This window comes from Chionomys nivalis, chromosome 23, assembly GCF_950005125.1.
Source record: "Chionomys nivalis chromosome 23, mChiNiv1.1, whole genome shotgun sequence".
Lineage (NCBI taxonomy): Eukaryota > Metazoa > Chordata > Mammalia > Rodentia > Cricetidae > Chionomys > Chionomys nivalis.
The window spans coordinates 26,257,077-26,284,348 of record NC_080108.1 but is presented as its reverse complement, the minus strand read 5'-3'; the positions used below and the strand labels follow the sequence as shown (position 1 = coordinate 26,284,348).

At 50.4% G+C, this 27,272-nt stretch overlaps 1 protein-coding gene across 1 annotated transcript in view; it reads right to left on the bottom strand.

Annotated features, from left to right (window-relative positions):
• Nucleotides 1–1,112: 1,112 nt before the first annotated feature.
• The window catches only part of Lrrk1 (leucine rich repeat kinase 1), a 138,700-nt gene continuing 112,540 nt past the window's right edge, over nucleotides 1,113–27,272 (bottom strand). The window contains exons 22-34 of the mRNA XM_057756435.1: nucleotides 26,461–26,624; nucleotides 25,895–26,034; nucleotides 23,792–24,041; nucleotides 21,033–21,199; nucleotides 17,244–17,441; nucleotides 15,247–15,524; nucleotides 12,774–12,968; nucleotides 11,828–11,979; nucleotides 10,005–10,122; nucleotides 8,768–8,884; nucleotides 5,263–6,104; nucleotides 4,743–4,844; nucleotides 1,113–2,414 (exon numbers count right to left, since the gene is read on the bottom strand). Coding sequence (XP_057612418.1) covers nucleotides 2,237–2,414; nucleotides 4,743–4,844; nucleotides 5,263–6,104; nucleotides 8,768–8,884; nucleotides 10,005–10,122; nucleotides 11,828–11,979; nucleotides 12,774–12,968; nucleotides 15,247–15,524; nucleotides 17,244–17,441; nucleotides 21,033–21,199; nucleotides 23,792–24,041; nucleotides 25,895–26,034; nucleotides 26,461–26,624 — 2,901 coding nt within the window. The 3' untranslated portion in view covers nucleotides 1,113–2,236. The remainder of the gene's footprint in view (nucleotides 2,415–4,742; nucleotides 4,845–5,262; nucleotides 6,105–8,767; nucleotides 8,885–10,004; nucleotides 10,123–11,827; nucleotides 11,980–12,773; nucleotides 12,969–15,246; nucleotides 15,525–17,243; nucleotides 17,442–21,032; nucleotides 21,200–23,791; nucleotides 24,042–25,894; nucleotides 26,035–26,460; nucleotides 26,625–27,272) is intronic.

Sequence of the window (27,272 nt, the reverse complement as noted above, 5' to 3'; positions counted from 1 at the left end):
TGCTTTCCAATTGTGTTTTATATTTTTTTATTTATTTTTATTTTTTTGGTTTTTCGAGACAGGGTTTCTCTGTGGTTTTGGAGCCTGTCCTGGAACTACCTCTTGTAGACCAGGCTGGTTTCGAACTCACAGAGATCCGCCTGCCTCTGCCTCCCAAGTGCTGGGATTAAAGGCGTGCACCACCACCGCCCGGCTTTGTGTTTTCTTTTATTGATGGATACGAATTTTGCAAAGAAGATAAGGGAACTGCTCATCTTTCAGTTGGGTTATAAATACATTTTTAAAAATCAAATTTATTAATTTTTTTTGTGTGTGTGTGTACGAGTGTGTATAGGTCAGAGGATGACTTGTTGGAGTTGGTTCTCTTTCTACCATGTGGATCCAGAGGACTGAACTTAGGTTTTCAGTCTTGACAGCGTGCTTCCTGACCTGAGAAGTCATCTCATCAGCCCTGTGAATTTTTAATTTTTATTTATTTATTTTCTTCCAGCTGTTGTTTACCTTTGGTGTGGATCACTTTCTTTCTAGGTTTCTAACTCTTCTTTAGCCAAGTTCATGAGCCGTTTCTCCCATGTTCCTGGTGGTAACGTGAAACTCCGGCCTCCAGCTCCCCCATGACTGTGAGGCTCAGTTAGTACTGCATCCAGGCAGGCAAAGATGTAAAGGTGGGCCGAGTCTGTCAAGTAGAGGAGCCTGGCTATCTACACAGCTGCCTCAGTAAGTGACACAGCAAGCAGGCGCCTTGCAGACAGGACCAGGTTTGTGTCTGGAGATCTAAGCAGGCAGTTTGGGGACACTGGGAGAGAATTGGTGACCCCCATAGCTCACCTTAGGGATCAGCGTGGGAAGCGGCGATGAGGTATGAGCAGGCTCAGAGCCTTGATCTTCAAGGATTTAGGACCTGACTCGCAAAAGGAAGTGGGAAACTGGCTTCTACAGGGCTGGGGCTGACCGAGGGGCATCTGCCCATGGAGAGCTACAGGGCAGCTGGGAACACCCAGCAGTGGCTGAGAAGGGTGGCCCAGGTCTACCCTGGGCAGGAAGGAGACCTGGGAAGGGCAGAGTCCATCTTGCATTCAAGAGACAGAGGCTGCTTTTTCATTCTAGGTCTGTTTATTTTTAGATAACAGGAGCCACACCCCAGCGAATCTGAAGTTTGTTTTTTATAATTTAATTCTAGAAAAGGTTCAATAACATTAGCCAAGTACAACCTCACATTTGAGTTCTAGGTTAAACAGCCTCCAAGAGCACCGCTTGGCAAAGCTGTGGGAGTGTGTACACACGTGTGCACAGAATTTATAAAATGTTCCCAGTTGCGTCCGTACACCCTGCTAACAATTTCACTTTTCATCTTCTGCTGTCCGTGCCGGCAGTAAATGTTTGGCAAATACATAATTCAGTATGAGTCCCATACGATGGGGTTTCACAACCAGGCCTAACCGCTGAGATATTACTTAATTTGTTAAAGTGATAAACAAGATTATGATGTGCAAACAAACACGGCCCGTGCTCCAGCGGCGTCCAAGTTTATTTTACCAAGCTATAAACACAGGCCCTTTCTCCAGGCCTGCTGATTGGGTTTCTCCTTCTTTTGTCGGGGGAGAAGAATGTAAAGGGGGGTGAGGAGCGGGAGCCCTTTCACTGGGCTTTCCGGCTGTGACTCTTGAAGGAACCCATTCATCCCCACTATTGGGCAATGCTGCCTGCCCAGAGTCCTTCTGGGGTTTCCCACACAGAGCCCCTGCCAAGCAGGAGATTCGATCTCAGCTTGACTAGGCTGGGCCCCATGCTCCAGGGACTCAGAGCCTTGTGAAACAGGCTGAGAGCCTGGGGTCTTTGGGGAAGGAGGGCCAGGGTCACAGCCCTCCTCCAACCTTGCCCTGAACTGCTCCTCAACCAAGAGTCTTTAGTGTAATTCCATCTGAGGCCCGGCGATAAAAATGGACAGGCCTTTTCATTATGCCAGGAAGGCCTGGGATGGGGTCGCTCTCCTCAGCTCCTGGAAGCCCATGGAAGAGGCAAGAGAAGGCCTCTCTCCACCAGACCCTTGGGCTGGTAACTCTCCCCATAGAACCTGAGAACTCCCAAACCCCCAGTAGCTACCAGCTTCTCAGCCCTTCTTAGCACAGGGTTAGCAAAGAACCCGTTTGTCTTCCGTGCCCTTGGAGGGCTGTAGCTGAGGGGTCAGGCAGCGGCTCGGACCTGCTGGCTCCACGCGGAGGCCCTTCCACAGGCATTACCTTCTCTTGCGTGTACACGCCTCCAGCCGGCCCAGCTCCTCATAGGACTGGTAGAAGATGTCGAACTCCCTGGCGCCCCAGCCCCTCCAGACAGCCAGGCACCACTCCGTGTTTTCGTTCGCAAAGCCGCACACTACCGTGTCCTTTGCCACCACCGCCGCATCCACCAGGACCCTGCAGAGAGACAGGGTCTGAGTGCGTCCACGGGAGTCCTCACTAGGTCAGGGAGGGCTCTCTCTCTTCATGTGTTTTTGAAAGGGGTGGAGTTACTAAGAGGGTGTCATAAACAGCTCAGTCCGGCTCTGGAATGTACGTAAAGGTCCCAGTTCTTCCTCGTGGCCTGACCTATGTGTAAGTCCGGATCTCTGGTCTCCATCTTTGGAGGCCCCGTTCCTGTGCCCACCAAACCTTGACCCCTCCCTGGAAGAAGGTCAAATCTTGACCACTCCCTCAGTCTATTTTAACTGCTCCCCCAGAAAGTTTCCTCGTGGTCTCTTTCCTCTCCCCCACGTGGTCGTGTTCGCAGTGTTCCGGTTCCTCCTCGGGACCACTCGAGAAATCCCATTAAACCTGGATATTTTTTAATTTGGCTAGTTGTGATTTGGCTTGATTGGATTTTTGCATCAGCGTTAGGAAAATTCCTAACACTGTGGGCCGAGGTTTTATGATGTCCCACAAAAGGCCAAGGGTATCAATTCACATTATAAGCATTGGCTGTAAGAGAATAACCCTCTGGAAGGCCACTGACTAAGACAAACATAGCAGGAGTCACCCAGGCCTCTCCTCGGAATTGTAGTGTCTAGAATAAACCACCAACTACTAGTGTTTAAGAATGGCCTACAAAGGTCAGAGAGATGGCTCACTGGGTAAAGGGCTGGCCTCCCTCTGAAGCAAGTTTGATGACTTGATTTCAATCCCTGGAACCCATCTAAAACGGGCGGGAACCAAGCCCCACAAAGTTGTCCTCTGACCTCTGCATGCACACTGTGACACGCACCTGTACCCCACAATGAAAAAGTCAGAGAGGCCCACGTGTGCAATTACACTTGCTAGTGTCCTTGTTGCAATATCCCCCTCCCCCCCGTCATTTTGTCCCCAGATACTTAGGAAATTCAAATACGTAGCTTGGACAGAAAACCTGCTACCTCAAAGTCATCCCTGCTTCCGTTGTTTTGAGATTGTGGACTGTTTTATTATGGTCTGTGGATGCACAACGTGCTTCCTCTCAGACCACAATGGATGGCTCCCTGTAACCTGCTTGCTCTGGTGTCTCCATGGGGCTGGCAGCCCATCTCTGGGTAGAGCTGTACCTCCTCCCCCTATGCCCAGTGATTGAGCCCCACTGCACATGGAGGTTCCCTTTCATCAAGATGTCTAGAATCTCGGATCCTTCCTTGCTTTTTCAGCTGGCCAACTCAGGTCATTCTCCTTCTAGCAAATGTGCCTGACTCTTGATAAAACCTGCCTCTGTTGCCGGGGAAAGGGATGACTAGAAAAAGCTACCAGGTACTCTCAGAGTAGCATGCCAAGGTCACCTGACCTGGGCTCTGAAGACCTATGGGTTCCCAGAAGCCCAACTTGGGAGCTGAGAACCACTTTGGCACGAAGCTTCCTTTGACAGGGTCAGTCAGGGATTGGGAGCAAAGACTGGTCTGGTTTCCAGAACTGCTCATAGATTAGATACACTGCCCCAGGACTCACTGAGAAATCTCAGTGCCTGCAGGCAAGGGACTGGAAATACCACAAGTGACTGATGGCTTGCTCTGCTTTGGGCAGGATGGTTCTACGCGATGATATTAAAGATGAATAAAGACCCTTCCCCGGGATGAGTGACAGCCTGTGTTGCTAGCAGGTCTCCTTGTGATGTGAAATATGCCACAGTGCACGCACGTTTGAATTCAGGACTTTTTGTGGGGATCTTCAGGGTGAAGGATAAACAGGAACTCTGGCTAACACCAGGCTTCCATGCCCCTGGCCTTGAAGACTGTGCCCTGAACTGGCATCTAACCCAAATGTCCCCATGGCAGGGACTGGTATGTCTCCTGGTGTTAGTACGGAGACACTCTCAGGCTAGCAGAGTGGGTGTCTCCTGGCCCTGTCTGCTGCTTCATGGGCTGCTGGGTCCCCTGAAGGGCTTTCCTGTTTGGCAGGAAGGACAGCGAGTCATTTGGAGGGACCATCATTTCAAATACAGGGGACTCTGGCCCCGGAGACACACTTTTGGCAAGGTACTTGATCCGCAGTACCCTGACGCCTCGGAAATAGATACCCTTGGGCGAGTGGCTGATGCTCTACTCAGCTGCCATGCTGAGCCCCAGGAGCTGCCCAGGGGACACCGCATGGCTTCCGTTTGCCTCCTGGCTACAATGGTGAATCCACATGCTTCTCTGTGAGAAAACAGGGGCAGCAGGACAGCTGTGCTATCTAGTGGACATGTTAGCGAGCTCTGGGGTTCCCCACGCCCCTCTCCTGGTTCCTACAGAGTGCTTCTCAGAGTCTTACCCATGTGAAGTCAGCTCTCGTGCTTTTAAGACAGCGAGGACTCTGCCCCGCTGGGCACCTGAATTCTTCTCCAGGCCAATAACAATGATATCGCCGCCATGCCTAAGAAACCAAAGCCAAGAAGGGGACAAGTTTGTTCAGGAAGCTGAACTCCAGTGGGTCTAGGACCAGTGTGCGGGTAGGTGCGGAGCCTGGAGGTTTGTGAAGGGAGTGAGTGCGTGAGAGTGGGGGCAGCATGGCACAGGAAAGGACCTGCTATAGGAAAGCCGTGCATGCTTCTTGTTTTGTGGCACCTAGGGTTTTCTGACGGACAAATGAGCTTCTGCGTGGACATTCTTGGTTTTTCTGGGAGATTACTCCCAGTTCTAAAAGTGAATGGCAAATGACAAAGCCTTCTTGGATTAACTGCCCAGACGGATTTGGGAATCTTTTAAGAAATCATGGGTTCCACTCACCACAAGCCCCAAAGCAAGAACCCTGGCCAACTCAGGAATGGCACCCGCACATCAAAAAAACTTACCTGGGGACCCAAATGAGGTCTTTGACAGCCAGGACCTTCACAGCCTGCAGGTGTTGGCTGAACGTCTCCCCATCCATGGGAGCCAGGTCAGGCTCAGATCTGTCAGAGGTGACAGTGGGCCTGTTTGGGTCTTCATAATCAGCAGAGAAAGGCACACTGGAATAGCTGGTCAGGGAGCTGGGCAGACTACAAGGGGACCTGGGGTCTCGGTGGGGTGGGGATGAGGAGTAGGAGGACATGGAGCAGTAATCGGTGAGGGAGTCCTGGTGGCTCAGGATCTGCATGCCCAGCTCCTCGCTGTACATGATGCTCATATCTGCAATACACTCTTCCTCAGGCTCCTTCGAGGCGATTATGTGACTGCCTGGGGCTTCTGGGACAGAGGGTTGCACAGGAAATGTGTCCCTGAGAGGACTGGGGTCCCCGCAGAAGTACCGGGCACATAACTGGTAGGTGGCCGAATGGTACATCACTAAGGAATTGGCCTTGTCATCTAGGCACCAGACCACCTCCTCCCCGCTGCAGTCCGAGCTGCACACAAGAGATGCGACCGAGGAAGGGGCTGCATAGGGCTCTAGCCGCCGGCTGATGTCCAGGACTGTGCAGTCGATGACGAGCAGGCCAGGCCCATTGCTGTACCAGACCTCAGACCCACTGTTGACCACCTCCATCGCTCTCACTGGGTAGGGATTCTGCCGTGCGTCTTCGTCCGGGATACAGAACTTGGACCTGTTGGCTGTGTGTGAACACAAGTAGGAACAGCTTTCTTTTGGGGTGCCCCGGACCACAGGAAACACGGCCACCAGTCCATCAGCCAGGCCGGCCAGCACCAGAAAGGAGTTCTGTGGGGGAAGGGATAGAGACACATGAAGCTCTTTCACGTCACACGTTCTGGGAGAGAAGCCACAGGCTCTAGACTCGTCTCCATATATGCCTCAAGTGGGCACATGGTGTCCCTTAATGTCCCAAAGGAGTAAAGCTTTTGAAGTCCTAACGTGCTCAGGAGTCTCAGGCCTGTGTTCAGAAAAGATGTAGCCTTGCCCCAGCAGAGCTGAGTCCATCTTTGGTGCTGCAAGGCAAGGGATATGCCAGGGAGGAACAGTGTCCACAGTGCTGAGGGCATCCAGCAAGGGTGCTGCCACCTGGGACTGGTCCCTTGCTGCATGAGCAGCAGGCAGCTGCTTTTCCTGGACGCCATGAAGGCCTCCCTGAAAGGCAGACAGAATGTCTTCCCTATCGCAAACAACTTAACAGGGCAGCTGTTGCGGGCATGGGGAACTCTGTTCATTGCCCACCGTAGGTATAGTGCTACAGATAAGCAGGGGCCAGATCTCTGTGCCCACCGCCGCCACCTTGGCCCTGGACTGGTCTAGGAAGGGTTAAGTCTCATTCATCTCTGCAACCCTGGACTCCACTGTTCCCGTTAAGTAGACAACACGCGTTTCTAGAAGAAACAGCTTCCTACCTCACCTCTCCTACCGACAAAGAGTCTTGGCTTCATGCACCAGCACACACACTGAAAATCCTATGCTGACATTAGTGGGGACTTGGACTTGCATGAAGCATGGGTTCCTCTGTAGCCACCCACCAGAGGTCACTAGGCAGAGGTCAAAGTTGCAGGTACAAAGCCAAACGCAGGCTTCCTAGGGCATTTCCCTGAGCAGACAGAGTGCAGTGGGGCAGGTAAAGGGGCCATCGATCCAAGTCAGAGTTCAGGACAGATCCCAGCCTTGTTCTGACGAGGGAGAATGGCAGAAAGTCTCTTTGTTGAGAGTCATGTGTGTGTGTGTGTGTGTGTGTGTGTGTGTGTGTGTAGGGGGCTGGCTGTTCAGAGTAGTGGAGTGAGTGGCCTCTCACTCAGCATCCACAGAGTAGGGAGCCCTAAGAAAGTTTCTCAGAATCCATCTTCAGGATTTAGGTCAGCAAGGCAGCCAGAGCAAACAGGTCATAAGTCTTACTGGACCCTGGCTCTGCTCGCCAGCGTGGGGAACACCACGTCCATCGGGATGTGAGCGTGCTTGTGTAAGAGCACGTGGGTCTGCCCTGTGTGGCCTCTGCGGGGCCAGGCACCCTGTGCAGGCGGCTCACACAGAGCCGGCTTTATTCTCTCTTCTCAGGCAGTACGTGCACCCTGCCTGGGTCTCCGGCCGTCAGGGTCCTTCAATAATGCTTTGTGTCCAGTTCTTCTCTGCTCTGGTGCGGGGAGATCCCAGCTGCCAGGCCTGCCCCTGGGGCAATGGCCATAAATAACTCTAAGGTTCAGCTCATATCTATTCTGCATCTCTCCTTTCTCTTTTCTAAAGAAGTGAAACTGGAGCAGCATGGAGAGAAGAGGCCGCAGGTTTGGGAACTATCAAGAAGTCACAGGAACAGTTGCCAAGTGCCCAGCCTAAGACTCTGGGATCCACAGGGTCAGAGATCTATTACAGTGATCACCTCCATTGCATATAGACCAAATGGGAATCGCATACTGATAGTCAGCGCATTTTAAACAGAGGTGTAAGGAAGTGATCCTTATGCACTGGGGGGGAGGGCCGGGGGAGCACCCACTGCATCCACAGGCCCCTCATAGCCTTTCTGAATCCAGGGAGGGCAGCAGAACCTGGGAGTACCACACAACTTCTCAGAGGAGGGCACATGGGTCTAGGTTCCCACAGCTCACCAGGAGGGCTGCTCCTGGATAAGGTTGGGAAGGGAAGGTGAAGCCCCTGCAGCTGCTGTTGGATGGAGAAGGCCCGGGCCAGTATGGTGATGACTTGGCCAGCCCTAGTGAGGCTGGATTCGATGCCTAGATATGATGGAGTTGGCTTAGCCTAGGGATGGGGAGTACACTGGTTGGGGCAGTTAGGAGGGTGAGAAAGTGGGTGTGCTAGGCAATACTGGGCAATGCTGGGTAGGCTGGGCAGTGTTGGGCAATGCTGGGCAGTTCTGAGCAGTTCTGGGCAGTGCCAGGCAGTGTTGGGCAGTGCTGGGTAGTGCCGGGCAGTGTTGGGCAGTGCTGGGCAGTTCTGGGCAGTTCTGAGCAGTTCTGGGCAGTGCCGGGCAGTGTTGGGTAGTGCCAGGCAGTGTTGGGCAGTGCTGGGCATGTTGGGCAGTGCCGGGCAGTGTTGGGCAGTGCTGGGCAGTGCTTGGCAGTGCTGAGTCTTTGAGAGGCAGTAATCACAAACAGAAGGGAACTAGCTGCCCCAGTAATCAGGAAAGGCAGTGGTCAAGGCAGGCTGGGGAGAGGCTACTGGTACCTCTGTCCAGAGAAGCATTTATTCGCTTGCTTCATCATTCACACCAATGTGAACCCCATCTGAGTCAGGGCTGGCATTTGTTCATGGACAGAAGGCACGCCATAGTTAAAGATGGTCACCTGTGTCTCAAAAGCTGACTGTGACCTGGGCAAGGTGCACCCAGGAAGGTGTGGCTCCTCTGTGCCCAGCTCAATCCATTGTCCCCAGCAAGGAGAGCCTCCCGCCCAGAGTGACCGATCTGAACATCTCTCTCTTCCCCACCTTACCTTTTTAATAACAGGCACTGCCAAGAAGCAAGTGACAACAGCCGGGGTGTCCAGGGCCTGCTGGGGCATGCTTAACGGGCACATGCCTTTAAGACTGTAGATATAGATTTTCTGGTCCTGCAAAAGGAGAAGAGCCCACTGTAAGAGCCAGAGAAGAAAGTGACTGGCATGTCCTATCAGGATGCTTTCAGCCTGGGGAACCCCTCTGCACCTTAGAAAGACAACATTTTGTTTGGTTATTCATTTCTGGTTTTTGTTTGTTTGTCTGAGACAGGGTCTCTTCATGCACCCCTGGCTATCCTAGAACTCACTCTGTAGACCAGGTTGACCTCAGACTCACAGAGATCCCCCTGCCTCTGCCTACTGAGTGCTGGGATTAAAGGCATGCGCCACCACTGCCCAACAATTTCTGCCTTTTGTAGAAACTCTGAAAAACACAGAATAGCCTGGCAGGAAATGGACTCACAGATAGTCTTTAGTAATGGGGGTTATAGCATCTCAGACGCATGCCTGTGGTGTGCACGAGCATGCCATTATCAAAGTGGGGTCACAATACAGCAACACCGTGCCGTACAATCAATATGGGGTCAACTCCTCAACCCATTACCCTTTAAGATATTTAGTGAATTTGCTGCCGCTACTAAGAATTACATTGAGATAGGCATTCTTAAAGATCTCTTTGTCTATTCTCTCAGAATAAATTCTTTATTCTTGAGATCTCAGTAGCATGGCTATTTTTGGAGGCTCTTACATGTTTAGCCATACGTTCAAATGTTCATACTTCCAAAGTCCATGTGGATGGACTGCAATGATCATAACCCCAGAGCATGTGATTTGGGGCAGTCTTTGGCTTCCTCACAAGACAGCTACTTGGGTCTTCTGATTGGTATGGGGCTACAGGTCTTCAGGGATGTGTTTTGTTCTGCTGCACTCATAGTATGATGAGGAGACATGGTCCGCCACCAACACACCCAGTTTCTCCTGCTGAGTACCCACCTGTCCTCACCACCCTGAATCCTAGCTATCGACTGGTGGCGAGCAGGACAGTAGCACTTCTCCTGGTGACCCACCTCACAGGCCTGACGACATTAGGCTAGGTATTTCTCAGGGGGCAAGCTGGGGTTACCTGATAGCCAGGTTGACCTAAAAACTTTGCATTTTTACAAATATGGTCCCCCCTGGGAAGTGTCCCCTTCCAAAGCCTACTCTGACACCGGCCCTGCAGGCTGGTGATTACCTCGGTGGCTATCCACACTGAGCTCTGGACCTTGAGCTGGCAGCTCAGCTTCATCCCAGCGCAGGCCATCCTCTGCACTTCCAGCAGCCCCTTCTCTGTGTTGACCACTGTGTAGTTCCTGTGGTTGGCGACAACGTGTGGTCAGTTCCAGATAGACAGTGGCCACCTCCTTCCCCAGGCTGGGGCAGTGCTCTTAGAGGCGGTGTAATCATGTAAGTATAAAGGGTCCGTCACAGGCTTGTGTTTTAAAGATTTGGTTCTCAGGTAGACACTCCTGCTTGTGTCTGAGAGGAAAGGCAGCGCAAACACCCTCAGGACACTGAGGTGAAGGAGGGTGTGTCCCAGCACCCACAGGCCAGGCTGGCTCTGGAGTCCCAGTAATATACTCCTAGATGCCTCTACCAGCTTCCTTGCTTCTCCAGTGTCAATCAGCCATTGGGTGAATGCTGCTTCCCCTTGGTTCTTAGAGACAATGTCTAGATCCTGGGGGTACTTATGACACTTCTTTGGTTTTGGTTTCTAGTCCTCTCCAATGGACAGAACTGGAAATAGGAGTTTATTTTCCCCCTCTGTCCATGACTCCCTGCTGCCAGTCTAAGAGCATAAGATTCATGCAGACTTCAACCAGACGGACCTCAGGGAAATGAGAAAGTCCATTCCATTGATTCCACCCTACCTGAGTCTCAGGTTGTCTGAGTTTCCTCAGACTGCAACACCTGCAAGTGCTTTCTACTGGGACCATGTGAAGATGATCTACTATTCTAGCCCACGAAGCTCTCACGCCAGAAGGAGGGTAGCATGCGCTGGCCAACCCTGCAGGCCATCACACAAGACCCCAATCCCATGGAGATTCCAGCCCTTACTACACTCTCCTTCTGAAGCACTTGCCTCTTGTCTCAGGAATTCTTTTCCTCTCCCAGTGGGATTTCCCTCCACTCTACCTCAGACACCTCGCTCTCTGATCCAGCAATGCTGCCCGTCAGCTGCCTCCAGACCCTTCACCAGTTCTTTAACTCACTCTACCTTGGGTGGTATCTAGCTGGGGACTTTCTTGCTTCTTAGGGTCATTCTGTGTGCTTCCCATTATGGTCTCAGGCCTCATGGGCCTTCTCTATAAATGCTCCCTTGAAGGTCCATCAAGTCCTATTTCTTCTCTCCTTCCTGGAGAGACGGTCAGGTTTGTAAGCCACCTTCTGCAGCCTGGGGACTGGGGTGAGCAGATCCCCGGGAGCATTACCTATAGCCAGGCTGGTGGTTCCTTAACAGCAGTGGTCTTAATACTGCCCTGCAAACACCCTGGCTCCACAGACCATGGTGGCCACTATGGACTCTCTCCTTTCTCTGGAACATCTCATTCCCCCATTCTCACTTCCTTCCTGCCACTTCACTGTGAAAAAGAGCTACAGTTGGAAGGGACCGCCTGTGGCCACTTATCACAGGGTGACCCTTGGGCTCTGGTCCCCTGCCTCCCTTTGGCCCTGGTCCCTTGCTCTCTCATTCCACAGCACTGGATGTTATACTCGTTCACCTTCAGTACCATCTAATGTCTTTCCTGCTCAGAGTGTGGATAACTTCATCTTGAAGCAACACTCTCCCTGGAACTGGGTTCCTGACACACTCAAGCCCACCCTTTCTCTACTTCCCTTAGCTTCAAAACTGTGCCCGTGTGAATTTTGTTTCTGCCCTCCTTCTCTCTTGATTGTGCTCCAACCAGGCCTCGGACTCCACTGTCTGCACAATGTGCACCATTGGCATCACTGCTTTTCTGTTCCCAGGGCCACCCAAGACATAAGCCGGGAAGGGCAGACTGCAGACATTATTACCTGGACTCCTCCTTCCCATCCCAGAACACCACAGTGTACTCCTGGCCTTGGGATGAAAAGAAGGCTGACTGCTTCCCACAGGGCAGCATGTACATGAAGGTGGCGAAGGTCGGGTCCTTCATCTGGCTCACGACAGACAGGGCCAGTGGGCGCTGCAGGAGAGAGGTCCCTAGTGAGCACCGCTGTGCAGTTTCCCCATGCATTTCCCCTGGCACCAGCCAGGGGGATGTGAGAATCTTCCCACTCAGGGTTGGCCTAGCACAAGACTGAAAAGGCTTCAGAAACCCCTCCCCCTCCAAAAATAAAGGCCCTGAATAGTCTCTGGGTCATCATGGCCACAGTAATAGACTCAGTTGGTCTGGAGTCAAAGGCCTGTTGTGTCTCATCTTAATCCCAGACACATCAACTTTTGCCTCAGATTGTATTCAATTTGATGGACAGGTGCTAAGCTTGAGAATGGGGCCCCTTCTGACAAACAAGACGCCATCTTTAATAATGTAGCAGGGTCCCCGTGTCTCACAAGCAAAGCTTCCAAAGAGATGTGTACCTTCCCCTGTTCTTGCATGGAGAATACATTGCCACAATGGGTCTGATAATACAAATCGAGTGATCCTCAGAAAGTTCCAGATTTCAGAGCGTTTTAGAATGGATTTTTGGATTGGGGATGGTCAACTAACATGTAAATATTCTGAAAATCTGAAAAACTCCAAAATTTGAAATACCAAGTACACAAGCTAGGGAGAAAAAGGTAACTTTTCCTCAGACAGACATGCAGGCACACGCCTGTGCACACACACCAAGACCGGGAGGTACATTAGCAGAACTAAAGTTCTGTCTAGAAGAGACAGAGAAGATTTCCCAGCAGTCCTCAGGGAGGGTGGGCGAGCAGGCACACACAGCCCCTGCCACCAGGGACGAGGGGCCCAGGTTCCACTCTTCTGTGTACCTTCTCTGGCTTGGTGTCCCAGCATTCCATCATGAGCGCCTGGAGTCGATGGAACTGCACTTCCTCAGGCTGCCCCAGAACTGGGCGGATGCCTTTGGACAGCTTCTTGGCAATCTGAAGTTGGTGGTGACCCAGGGCAGGACGCTGTCCTGACAGTAACTCATATAGAACCATTCCATAGGAGAACATATCTACCTGGGCAGAAAGGCAAGCCAAGTTAGGTCTCCTGCCTGGGCCCAGAAAATTTCAAAAGCTGGGCTGAGGGGGAAGGAACAGAGTAGATAATTATTAGATAAGGAAATTAGCTTATTAGAAATTAAATTACGAGATAAGAAAATTAAATTATTAGATAACAATCAGATAAGGGAAGCATAGGCTTTTCCCCAAAGGGAGACCCTCATCAGTATATCCATCAGTTCATCTATCTACCCTGATCAGTCCAAGTACCACACCTATCTTTCTGTCCATCTACCTAGCCATTCATCCTTCCTTCCTTATTTACGTACCTTATTTACGTGTCCTCCCATCCATTCATTTGTCCATCCAACTTCTAGACACACACACACACACACACACACACACACAGAGAGAGAGAGAGAGAGAGAGAGAGAGAGAGAGAGAGAGAGAGAGAGAAATTGCTAACTACCAGACACCAGTTAAGGGTTCCAAAACCAAGACAGCAGAGGGCTGTCTGTGAAACTCATACAAAGGGAAGCAGAGCATCTCCTAGAGAGCAACTCCTTTGTTTCTTCACTTTATTTATCATCGAAAGACCCAGAAAGGAAAGGGTTACACAGATCCCCTTAAGTCAGGGAAGATCTTTTACAAGAGAATGTCTGGGTCAGAGTCAGCAGTTTTTAGTGTGGCCGTTCTCACAGCCTCTCAGGTGAACACCTTGTCTGCGTCACCATCTACAGAGAAGTTTCCCATTTCCGTTGCTTTGGCTTGTCCTTTTCCAACTTTTGGCAGCAGTCACAGGTGCTGAGTTAACCCGTGCACGCTTAGGTCATTCTCAAGGTCCGAGACCCGTCTGATAACAAACAATGCACTAATAGGAAATCAGAGCAAGTGGGATGATGACTCAGCTGGTAACGGCATTTGCTGCTAAATCTGAGGAACTGAGTTCGATCCCCAGAACCCACACTGTGGAAGGCAAGAGCTAGCTCTTGCAAGTTGTCTGGTTTCTATACACGAGTCCGCTTTAAATAAATACATGAGTAAATAAGTATAATGAAAATAAGTTAGAGTCAAGGGGGTGGTGAACGGACAGTCGGCATGATACACAGCTACTGAGCATGATACACAGCTACCGAGCGTGATACACAGCTACCGAGCGTGATACACAGCTACTGAGCGTGATACACAGCAACCGAGCATGGTACACAGATACTGAGCATGATACACAGCTACTGAGCGTGATACACAGATACTGAGCGTGGTACACAGATACTGAGTGTGGTACACAGATACTGAGTGTGACACACAGCTACTGAGTGTGATACACAGCTTTCTGGACTCAGCTGTCCAAGTCACGGCTGCTGCTCAGCTGCCTGGGAAGTCACACTCACTTTCCCAGCACTCGCTCTCTCCTGGTTGGCAGTTAACCAGCACCTTGTGGTACCAGGAACTTCTACCATGTTTATTTTGTGCTTCTCAAGAACGCCTTGCTGGTCTGCTCATTTTGTGCATTAAGTGTGATAGTAAGGCTCTAAGTGCAGGTACATTTCTACCCCGGACTTTGTCCACAGTTTATATTGTGATATTTGTGAATTGAAGTTACAGAAGCGTGAATCGATGGCTGGGTAGATGGCTTAGTAGGTAAGGTGCTTCTGGTGGAAGCATGAAGACCCGTGTTCCAATCCCCAACACCTACTAAAAGCCAGGTGTAGCAGTGTGTGTCTGGAATCCCAACCCTGGGAGGAGGCGGAGCCAGGAGGATCCCAGGAACTCATTGGCCAACAAGTGTAGTCAATCAGTGAGTTAGCTCCAGGTTCAGCGAGTGACAGAAAGACACTAATGCTGATGGAGAGGGGCAAGGACACCAGTATACACACACACATACACACACACACACACACACACACACAGAGATACACACACTGAAACAAAACAAACAAACTTCTAAAGCTAAGGACGGGTTAGCTTTTTAACAAGCAGGCAGACCATATGCTCCAGCACCTTCTGGTCAGAGCCAAAATCTCCCTCACTGAACACAGGAGAGAGTAAAACACTGGCCTGGGTGAAGCCAGGGTGCCAGAAGTCAGCCAGAAGAGGAAGGGACGACAGACTGTAAGCTGAAATAAACCCTTTCCTTCCCATGTCGCTTTTGGTCATGGTGTTTTATCATAGCAATAGAAACTCTAACTAAGACAGGTCACACAGATGGAAGTGAGGTCACTGGTCTCTCTGGCTTCTCACAGGACCCCTGCTCTCCACAGCTGGCTTTGGGGAGGGCAGCAGGACAGGCAGGTACCTTCTCATCATATACAATGCGAGGCCTGATCTCCGGAGCCTGGTAGCCAGGGGTGCCCTCCACTCCCAGGGCACCCTCGTGAAAGGACTGCCGAGAGATGCCATAGTCTGACAGTTTGATGTTTACATGCTCCTTGACGCTCAGGGACCACACCAGGATGTTGTCTGACTTGAGGTCACAAAAGATGATGCTCTTCTTGTGTAGGTAGGCCAGGCCTGAGGCAATCTGGTAGGCTATCTTTTGGGTGAGCATATGCCCCAGGGGCATAAAGGAAGAATCTTGCAAAGAAAAAAAAAACAGTACCTATGTTCAAATTCATCAAACTTAAGATTGAACCAAAGTAGCACTAGAACCTTTCATTTTCTCCTTCTCTCTCCCCTACTTGTTGGATGGGGTTAAAGGGTTGCCTTATAAGGCACTAGTGGGAAGTAATGAGACCTTTAAGAGGTGGAACCTTGTGCTGGCTAGTTTTATGTCAACTTGACACAAGACAGGGACATTTCGGAAGAGAGACTCTCACTTGAGAAAATGTCCCCACTAGACTGACCTGCAGGCAAGCCTGCTGTGCATTTTCTAGATTGATGATGGTTGTGGGAGGATGAAGTTAGCCCACTGTAGGTGCCTTCATCCTGGGCAGGTGGTCCTGGGTTACATAGGAGAGCAGACTGAGCAAGCCCCTAAGCAACCTTCCTCCATGGCCTCTGCATCAGTTCCTGCAACCAGGTTCCTGCCTTGAGTTCCACAAGATGAGGGATGACAAACTGTAAGCTGAAATAAACCCTTTCCTTCCCACGTCGCTTTTGGTCGTGGTGTTTTATCATAGCAATAGAAACTCTAACTAAGACAGGTCACACAGATGGACGTGAGATCACTGGGGACATATCCTTGAAGGAGCCATTGGGACTCTAACCTTTCTCTCTCTCTTTCCTTAACCTTCTAGGTGGCATGATATAAGCAGCCTTTTCTGTCACAGGACCCCATCATAATGTGCCACATGACCACAGGCCCCAAGAACAAGGCCAACTGACCATGGACTGAAATCTCTAAAACGATGAGCCCAAACCAACCTTTATTTCTCTGACGTTGTTAATCTCAGGCATTTTGTTACAGTGAGGAAACACTGACTGACACATCCCCTAGTACTTCAAACTCTATGGATACATTGTCGCTATCCTTCATGCCAGGTGCCAGAAGGGACAGAGAATGACTCGGAGTGAAGTACTATTCACTTGGATAGAAATTCTCGCTTAGGGAGCCTTTCACAGCGAACCACATGGGAAGTTGCCTGTGTTTGCATTCAAGGACTCAAGCGCTCCCCATCTCCTCTCAGGCCCACCTTGCTCTGTGGTCAAGGGTAAACTAAAGGCATGGAAACTCCATAAATCGTTCCCATTTTCGCGGAGGTTGAGAAGTGCCTGGTTTAATAGCAGCTCTTTCCTAATGAAGGCAGCCACCTCCCCACCTTGGGCAGCAGTTTGGGGGTAGTTACCCATTCCTTTAGGAGAATTCATTTTAACTTTCTTTGAGGAATAAGATGTGGAAGAAGGGATCCCAGGCTCCGTTTAACTGGTGCCCAGTCTGTACCTGTGGCTACAGGGGGCACTTAGCAATGCAGCTGGGCTTTGAGTGCCAGCTGCTATCTCTTAGGCCAATGGAGCTGCCTCATCTAAGGCTCTGTGTCTTGCCAGTCGAGGCAGTTTGTCTCTTCCTACGGGACTTGAAATTTGCTTCTCTCTGACTCCAGAGTGTGAGCTCTTAGGCTGTCCTAACATGCCCTGCCCCATGTTTGGAGTTGGCAAGGCACCTGCTCTGGGACTGGGCGCACCCTGGCTCACTGAAGTCACCCATGGTTCTGCTTTTGCAACCAAGTTGGGCATGTGAGATGGGAGGAAACTACTGTATCCAAGGCTATGCAGAGGCCTGTCCTCCTGCACTAGGGTTCTGCTGGCCTCTCCGGAGCGAGCGGCCCCTGTGGAATGTTCTCAGAGTGGCTGTACCTTTGGCATTCTCAGACAGCACAGTGTTGAGGCTGCTCAGCGGGGCAAGCTCCAGGGCGAAGCAGAGTGGGTGGATGCTGATGCCAATGAGTGACACAATGCAGGGGTGCTGCAGGGCATGCAGCATGCTGGCCTCCTGCCGGAAATCTGAGAAGTTCTTCATGGCATCCATGGCTCTCAGGTGCCTCAACATGGTGTCTGCAGGACAAAGCAAGGCCGTCAGCTGACTAGGCAGAATATCGGCTGCAGAGCATGGGCTTCCCTGCCGGACCTAAGACAAAGGTGACCCAGGTCTAGGTCAGGAAGGTTGTTTCCTAAGGGCACACGACGCAAGGGCCTGGCATACTTACAGGGACTTGGGTAAGGTCAGACAAGGTTACATTTTAAAGTACACACCACATGAGGTATTGTAATACTGATGGCCAGGATGGGGCTGAGACTAAGTCAGGATAGAAAGCAGGGGACAGGGACAGGATGACAGAAGGGAATATCCTCACTCTGGGTCTGGCTGCCTTCCCTTGGACAGGCAAACTGACAGAACCCTCAGAGTGACTCCAGGGACATTTTCCCCGATCTCTAAGCAGCACTTTTAAAAGAAGTATTCAAAGCAACAAAAGAATTACGCTTGTCTGGGACAGAATATGTGAGACCTTTGAGTTTAACTACCTCAGTATTCTCTCTCAATGCTAGCCCTCAGCAAGTACTCAGTGCAGTACCCAGTGATACTAACCCTTAAGAAGTACCCAGCAATTTCCTTGACAAGAAGAGTCTTGAGGTGGGAGAAATTGGTGAACTGGATCTTAATTATTAAACTTTGCTTAAGTTTTGAACCTGGTTGTGAATTTCAGATACAAAGTCACACACACACACAACACACACACACACAGAGAAAGATACTTAAAAGCTGACTCTTTGGAGTAACCACACTTATGTCTCAGGGTCCTGTCCCTCAGCACTCACATATATGTGTGTCCCTTGGTCATCTGTGTGTTGCTGTGTCTCTCCCACCCCTTACATCTACAGTGTGCACTATCTATCTCTGTCTCTATAAAGACACAAATGCTAACAAGGCTGCAAGCACCAAGCCTCCTTTTTTTCTCAAGAGTTAATGTGGCTTGCCAGCAACCTTCTTCTCTTTGCACCCCCTTATATTGCTCAAAGCCTGGCCCAGGAACTATCTGGAATGTAATTAGTCCCCCCCCCACCTCAGGGTCACTGCGGGTTACCTTATTCCTTGTCAACCAGCCAGGACCACCATGGTTATCATCAGCTGGTGAGACATTTTTGTCCATGGCTACTGGGCTGTGACATTCCCAGTGGAGGAGAAAGGTCTGCCGCAGGGGATGAGTGAACACCAGTCATGATCTAACCTCTGTCACTGCCCTTGAAATCCATTCATGCATCTCTTATATGATGACCTGCAGGAGACCCTGGAGGCTCAGGACAGCACCCCTGGTTGTGGCCAGTCCACAGAGGGTCATCTGTCTCTGAGGCTACTAGGCAGGGTAAAGCCAAGTCTCAACTGCCTTATTTCCGGTTTGCATTCCTTCCCCACAGATTTTAGAGCTGGGGACCATTGCGGTGAAAAGTCAAGCACCATGAACATCTTAGTGGTTCACTCCCTGGCTGTGCAAGACCTTGAGTTTGCTGGCCATTTGGCTCCTGAGGGTAAGGGTCCATTCTCGCATCGACTCTTTAACCCATGTGGTGGATAAGATCTTAATCTCCACCCCAGTTAGTGAGTGTGCTGTCTTCTCTCTGACCAGCAGTGTCACCTCTGCTATGTGCTGGCTTTCTGAGCCAACAGGTGACTTCTGTTTCCTAGACAGGTCTGTTTGAAGTCCTGGAAGAAACTTGCCCCAACCCAGTAGACTCACTCATGACATTTGCGAGGCTGGCCCCTTTTCCTCTGTCAGTTCTTGACTTTGACTCAGCACATGTGCATCTGATAGTCCATTAGTCAAACTGCCGGGTTAGGATTTGGATACCGTGATTAACCAAAATTCCAAATGGTTTTTATTACTGCTACAGAGGCTGTTTTCTAATGGTCGCTGCTGCGTATAGGAATACCATGGAATTCTAACATTCTGCTCATGTTCAGGATTTTCAGGGAACTTTTATTAGTCTGAAGTATGACAACCATGTCTATTTAGATCAGAGCAGAAACCAGCATTCCCTTCAAAGGATTGCAAATTGATTTCTTCCTCTCCAGTTTCTTTATAATTTTCTACCAAAGAACATACATTGACTCTGTGATCCCAAGATGACCTGCCCTGAACAAGGGGCAGTTCAGCGGGCTGGAGGGAGGGGCCCTGGGCTGAGCCCTATATGGTGCTTGCTATGGCTAGAATGTGTCTCCCCGCCCCTCCCCACCCCCAACGTTCATGAGTAGAAAACAATGTCGCCATTTCAAGACTATAGTTATCACAGCAGTGGGCTTGTTAGAAAAGGAAATCCATCCCCCTTCTCCGTCTTTGGCTCCCTATTCTCTCACTCTTTACTGTCCAGGCTGATATAGCATGGAGATTCTCCAGCATCCAGCTCTTCCTCCTCTCAAACCCCAGAACCTTGAGCCAAAGAAGTTCCTTTTGTTTAGCAGTTACCCAGCATGTGGTATTCTGTGGTAGCAACAGAAATGGATCAGCAGGGGCACAGATGCCCCCCCCCACACACTGGAAAGCATTCTTGAGTTGCCTGTACTATGCAGATCTGAGTGTGCTGCATCCCGGTGGCTTTCTTTGAGGGGTGTAGAATATGGGGGTGGCAGGAAGGGAACATCCCAAATAACTATTTGCAGGATTTGCCCCATCTCTTGTCTCACATTGCTGTGGAATATTAGTGGAAGATGTGTTACATTTGTTTATGCTGTAGAACGATTGTTTAATGAGGCAAAGATGTGTTGCATTCTTTTATGCTGTATTTGTTTAACTCTGTGAAGCTGTGTTACTTTGTCTGTCTAAAGCACCTGATGGTCTAATAAAGAGCTGAACGGCCAATTGCTAGGCAAAACAGAGAAATAGGCGGGGGGCTGCCAGGCAGAGAGAATAAATAGGAAGAGAAGAGAGAAGAGGGAGGATGAGAAAGGGAGGAGAGGAAGATGCCAGGGACCAGCTACGTAGCCACACAACCAGCCATGGTGTAAGAAGGAAAGAAAGATATATAGAATAAAGAAAGGTAAAAAGCCCAGAGGCAAAACGTAGTTAAAGAGAAATGGATAATTTAAGTTAGAAAAGCTGGCTAGAAACAAGCCAAGCTAAAGTCGGGCATTCATAACTAAGAATGAGTCTTCACGTATTTATTTGTGTATTGGAAGGTGGGCCCCCAAAGAGTTAAAAAAAAGCCACAAAAAGCAAGCAAGCAAACAAACAACAACAACAACAACAAATCAACCACTTTTCATTGTACACTTTTCTGCTTGCTCGGGAGATGGCTGGAGGAGTCCTGCAGATGAGGACTCTGCCTGATACCAGCCTGCCCTTTCCACGTGTGCCTGGCTTTCGGTGGGCACAAAGCAGATGGGAACAGCAGGAGTGGTCTTTGCTGACATACACTTTGTCTAGGTAGGTAGTAACATCCAGGCCTCGCTTAGCTTGGTTCTCTAGCCTGTACTTCCCAACTTGCCAGACCAGGCACAGAACAGAACTGCACCAGCCATACCAGCCCCCCAGTCCTCCTCACCCCCTGTCCCAGGTGCATGCGTGGCCTCTGTTCTCCCTAAGGTGGCCTGGGGTTTGGACACAAGAGAGGTCACATACCTGAAGAAAAATGTGCTGGCCACCACCCCCTTACCTGCTGGGGCATTTGCAGAATTCTTGAACTTCTTGATGTGGAATCTCTTCACAGCCACAGGCTGGCCCTGGTACCTGGCCCGGTAGATGACGGTACCACTGCCCCCTTGGCCCAGGATGCTGCTCTCACCCTCCGTGTGCTCCAGCTTGCTGTTCTCCAGGAAGAGCCTGTGGTACACACAGCTCAGGGGTTAGCCTCCAGCCTCGGGCAGGGTGTGGCCTGGACTCAGCTGATGCTCTCCCATCTGGGAGAACAGTTCAAAGTCACTTGTGTACTGGCCCTGGATCTACCACACGGCAGGCGGTCAACCTGGGCAGCTATACAATCTTGTTAAACCTTAGTCTCCTCCCCTGTGTGGCGGACACATCCCGGAGACCCCTGGGGAGATGCTGAGAAGCCTGGCTTAGGGGAGTTCTCTGATTATAGCGGGCATAGACTAAGGATCCCTCTCGACATTTTACTCTGGCACTTTGTGCTTTGAAAGCTGCCATCTTTAAATATATTGTACTATTTACTACTACTTAGTTTTTCCTCATCTTGTTATTATGCAAGATTGTCCTTTGCCATGCAGAGCTAATGTCCTCACAGCTGGGGACTAGGGTTTCATGGGGAGTTTTAGCCACTGTGCTGGTCTGTGTACTCTGAGTCTTGTGAAAATAAAGATTTCTGTTGGGCTTCTAGAAAACATGACTGTTGTTCCTTGACCCCCCTTCAGCCTTCTGCGGAAACTTCTGGGCCTGATGGCTCTGGAAGAAGAAGCTGAGGAGCAGGGAACAGAGCTGGAGCCTCCCATAAAGTTCAGAGAGAGAATGGGACAGGATGAGATTTGTGGCTCCATAGGTGCAGACTTAAGACTCTAGCGGTACTGGGGCCATGCAGGACTTGGCACTTTAGGAGGGGCATCCTTCTTCACCCCTTCACTGACTCTGAGCCTGCACCAGGACCTCTTAGCCTCTTACTTCCTGAGACTCCTCTCTTCTTCAGAAACCATGGTATTAGAGTCAAAACACGAAGCAAAGAAGAGAGAGAAGGCTGGGCAGGGAGGAGAAAGGCAGACCACTCCACTGAGATCTACACAGGTCCTCATCAGGGACCAACCAGGTTCCTGCCATCTAGGCCAAGGGTGCCTGTGAGCCTCCTGGTCCTGCAGGTGTGCGTTCTCTCTACACCTTTCAGGCAGAGGCTTTGTAGCTACCCAGACTTAGCACAGACCAATCATGTCACCTGTACCCACTGCAGCATTGACCACATGGTCTGAGGATGTTTTTCAAGTGCTCTGATAAAACCCTTGCTTGGGAAGTACAGGTATATGGGGGCTACCTAAGATGTGGGAACCTGGAGAATGCTGGGGGTCTTTCTAGGGCTTTCTAGGGCTTGCGCAAGCCCGGAAAGTGCAGAGTTCTGTAGCAGTCACAGGGCAGAACTTTGCCTGTCAAACTCCCCTGTTAGGGCTGGTTGGGACCCCAGCAGGTGTCCCGAGCTTCTCTCTGGAAAGATTCCTTCTCAGGCTGTTGCGATTTTCCACTTCCTAACAGGTAACTTCACCTCAGAATCCTACTGTGCTGAAGATGATATCCAAAGCAGCAAGGACCATCCTGCCTGGCTTCTTGACATCACAGAGGGAATTCTGCAGTCCACTAATTTGTAATGTCTGTGCTGAGGTACAAATGCTGCAAGGTTTGGCAGATACATGAAATGTCTAAAACGTTAGGGGTGCCTAACCTAGCACCTTCCAAAGCCTGTGATCCATGCTTATACACATTTACATGTCCATGAAGAAAAGCCATTCTGCAGCAGAGTGGTACCACAACAAGGCTGCTGGGGATGCTGCAGTGTGGCTGAGGCGTGTCCTCTGTTGGTTAACTATTCTTTTACTGCTGGGTATTGAGCATAGCGTTTCATGCACTACCACCGAGTCACCTCCCAGGCCCATCTTAAATTCAATAGATCCCCGGAAGTGGGGTGTGGAGCAGCAGTGGTGTATGGGCATCAGGAACAGTGCAGAAAAACGAAAAAATAGATCTCCAGAAGAAGGAGGAGAAGAAGGAGGAGAAGTTGTTGAAGAGGTTAGAGAAACCAGAAATGGCATGCCACTGGTCGCGATAGTAGACCACAACCCCAAAACGATTAAAAATGGCTGAAATCTAAAATCACTGAAGGACTATCCCCGGGAGTTCATATCACGGGAGTGGGTTTCCATCTACCAAAGATGGTCTGTTGTATACATTTTGTAGCCATTTCCTTTTGGAAGGGACCAGCCAGGTCCCTTTCCACAATATTTCCCTCCCCAGTTATCCTCTTGGGAGGATGGAGGTAGAAGGAGCTGGAAGAACTGAGCTAGGGTCTGCCTGTAGCTGGGCACCAGCATTTGCCCAGAAAAGAAAGACGAGGCTGCAGGTACGGGAATGGGCCCTTTCCACAAGGGTCAATGAGCAGCTCTGCCAATTTTCAGCTCTCCAGTGGGCAACAAAGTGAATCTGAGGAGGGCCAGCTCCGCAGTAAGGATGCTAGTTCACAGAGGGGTACAAAGAACAGGTGCCCCTGCGGTTTTGTGTGCAAAGTGCAGTAGGGCCTGCTGAGGATTCAGAAGGAAAGTCATTTCTTTAAGCAAGCTAAGATGTGGATCTACGTTACCTGAGACTGGCAGGAAGGGATGGCTGGAATAGTTACTGCCACCCCATGGTTAGGGCACCATGCAGTGACGGGTAGAAGAAGCACACAGCCTGCACACTTGTCCTGGGAGGGACTGCGCAGCATACCTGGCTGGGAAGTCAGTCATGAACAGCTCTGGGACAAGCTCCTGCAGTAGCACAGGGACCTCGGGGTGTCTGGGGCAGGAGATGAAGTCCCGCTCAATGGCTGTCAGCACACAGTCTTCCATATCAAAGTATTGCACGCCCTCTGACTTCTCACTCGGATCCGCATGCTGGGACCAAGACGTCTCGCAGACCGGGCAGGGTACATACTGCTCCATAAGTGGTGTCCCATCACTTTCTGTGGCTGTCAGGGCTAAATGGGGACAGAGGAGGAGACAGTTCCTGTGAACTGGATGTATGTGGGTGCTCTGAGAAGTACCCTACAACCCTGGGCCTGGTTGGCTTTACATCCCTAGGGAGTCAGAAATTTGGTACCACTCTGGGGTGCCTTATTGCTTTGGTTTTGATTTTAAGGCAGGGTTTGGTTATATAGCCAAAGCTGATCTCAAACTCATGATTCTCTGATCTCAGCTTTCCAAACACTGGGGTTACAGCGGCTACCAACTGCACTCACCACCTGGTGACTTTGTGCAGTAAAACTGTTGATGCCAAGAATAGACTCAGAGTCAAAGTATCCCGCAGCCCTTGGAAGGCTGGTAGAGGTAGGCGAGATGAGAGTGGTAGGGACTTTGCCTGCATGGCTGGGTGGGGCTGAGTCTGAGCCACACTCCATTACCCTGACCATAGTTAGTACAAGCTAGAGACAGAAGACCTGTTGGAGCTTTCTGGGCAAGTTAAATGCAGGGGATTGTGAGTATAGACGATCATAGGATGTTTAGCATGGGCTCATCGATCAGAGGTATACTGTTTCTGTGCTCTCTCATTAGGAGGTGGTAAGAAACACCCACAGAAGTACCCTGGGGCAGGGCAGGGACCTCCTTTGTATAAGACAGTGTGAATTCCTAGATGTTCTGGGCTTATCTGGCATTCACAGGAATCCACAGTGAGAGACTCTTGGCCACTGGCTCACAGTGCTGGCTCTAGGACATCTTATCTCAAACGCTTGGCCAAGTTTCTTCTGTCTCAGCTTACTGTCTACTTGGTTCACCTGCCAAATCCCCACCACCTACTGAGGCGGGGCACGGGCTGGTAGGGAGCTAGGAAGTGGCCAGAGACTTGACACAGGTCTTGGGGGCCCCCTTGGCTGGCCAAGAGTCCTCCAGGTACCTTGCCTTACACGGGTTGATTTCCTCTGAGGACCTCTACCTAAGCCGTTTTCCATGTTGGTCACTCTGCAGCAATATGCTAAGAAGCCAGGTTCCACGTCTGGACTATATATCCAGTGGTATTCTGCCACATCCCTGAGCACTGTCCAGAGGTCCTGGGATATAAGGCTCTGGGGCAGGTGGGTAGACTAGTTCATACAGGCTTGTGTGACAGACAGGGTGCCCTAAGTCCACTCTCGACCCTTTGACCTCTGGCTAGGTTAAATGCAGGGGCTAGTGAGTATAAAAGATACTCCAGAGACTGCAAGGGGGAGAAGCGCTCCCTCAGCCGGCTCTCCCCACAGCTGCCTTCCTGCTGCTGCCCCCACAGCCTTCTCCCTGCTGTCTGCTCTCTGTCCACCTCAGTAGCAAAACAAACAGAGGACCCCAAGGGGTTCACTTCAAACAGTATTTTCTTTGGTCAAACTGTCGATGGGGAAATGGATTCAAAGAGTCTGAGAAGGGCTGCGTGGGTGGTTTGATCACCACCAGCATGAGTAGGGACACGCAGGGAAGGAGGAAAGGGAACCACAGCACTGGCCTCCCTCACTGTCCCTATACCAGGGACACACCTCCACTTTCGGGTTCTCCTGATGTAAGTATACGTACTTACACAAGGCATATGTATGGTTCTTTGGGCCACGCGTGGGACCCAGGGACCTTCCCCCTATATACTGTGGGCAGTCAGGACACCTAGTTCTGTTGCATTTTTTGTGGGTCACACTGTCCCCAAAGCACTTCTCTGCTCTGCCCAGAGCAGGACTCCCGTGGAGCTTAGGACTCTCAGAAAAGGGCTGAACCCCGGTGGCAACTTTGCTTTCTCAGAGAGGCAGCCTCATTCTGATTTAAAACGCATATCTATAAGTGTGGTCAAAGGCTTGGCTCCAGAATATTCTCTTACCGGGAAACCACTGATCGATCAGGGAGTTGACATGGTCTGTGATAAAAGCCATTGCTGAGAAGTCCCTCACTTCTGATTGGCAGATGATTTTAATCCCTCCACTTTTTTTCTTCTTCCAGTTCACGTCTGAGGACTCCACGCTGTAACGCAGAAATGGAAAGGAGCCCATTGCCAAACTATTGAGGAGCTGGAGGTGATTTCCCTGCTTCCAAGGATGGACTTAACTCTCAGGGACCCTGAGGGTCCATGCACCAAGCGGGATATTGGGATGACTCTTCTGTTTATATATTTGTTTATGACTCAACTTTTTCCTTGTCCCTACTCCTTCAAATGGAGTGAGCCCAAATTCTGGGCTGTGGCTATTCTCAGCCTATCCAGAAAAAGTCGTGGAAGGAGGACAGGAAGATGGGGCCATCAGGGCAATCAGAGGGAGGGTCTCTATTTCTAGCAAGCTGTTCTAGGAGCAGAATTCTGACTCCACACGGAAGAGCAGTAGGTCGGGGCTGTCACGGGCCGCTGCTTGGGAACCGTGCTGACCCTGCCCGCAGGCTCCCGGATGTTCCCACCTGAGGTAGCCCCCATCAAAAGTAACCAGCAGCCCTTCTTGCCAGTAGATGGTCTGGTTTCTTTTGACCCTGAATGTACTGCAGCGATTTCTCTGGTTTCCTGTGAAACTGTAAATGGTGACTTTCCGGTTCCTGCTTTTCGTATTCTTCTTGTTTTCAAAAAGCTGAAAGACAGAGAGAAAAGACCCTGTTTAAGAATTCTGGTCTCCCCACTGGCCTTGTGCAGAACTCGAGGAGGCTGGCCTGGCCCCATCTTGATAAATTGCTGCAGCTTCCCACCCGTGCCTCCCACACCCACTGCTCATCCCCGTTGCCAAGTCAAAGGCCTCATGATCTGGAAGGGTCTCCAGGGTACCCTGGGAACAGATTTTCTAAGCGATTACAAATGGGCTGTTCTTCTCTGAACACTTCCCTCCCCAAATTCACAAGCGAACATTTCATTTGGTAATGTGGACAGGACAGAAAAACAAAACAGAGAAAATAAACAACCAACAATTTATCACCCAGAAGGAAGAACTTTAAGGTTTGGGTAGGTATGAGTCCAGGAGTTTTTCCTACCATACATATGTGTAAAAAAATGGCAGTACAGAGTGTGTTTCTCATTCTGCATGCTCTTTGGCCAGGGGATACAGCTCAGTGATAGAGTGCTTACCCACCATGCCCCAGGCTCTAGCATGAATCGCAAGCATTGAAAAACAAGGTATACTTTGAAAATGTCATGGCTGCCTTGCTATTAAAACTCACTGACAATTCATTTTCCTAAGGCTGTGGTAGTGATTTCTCTAGCCATTCTTTTCTATTAGGTTGGCTCT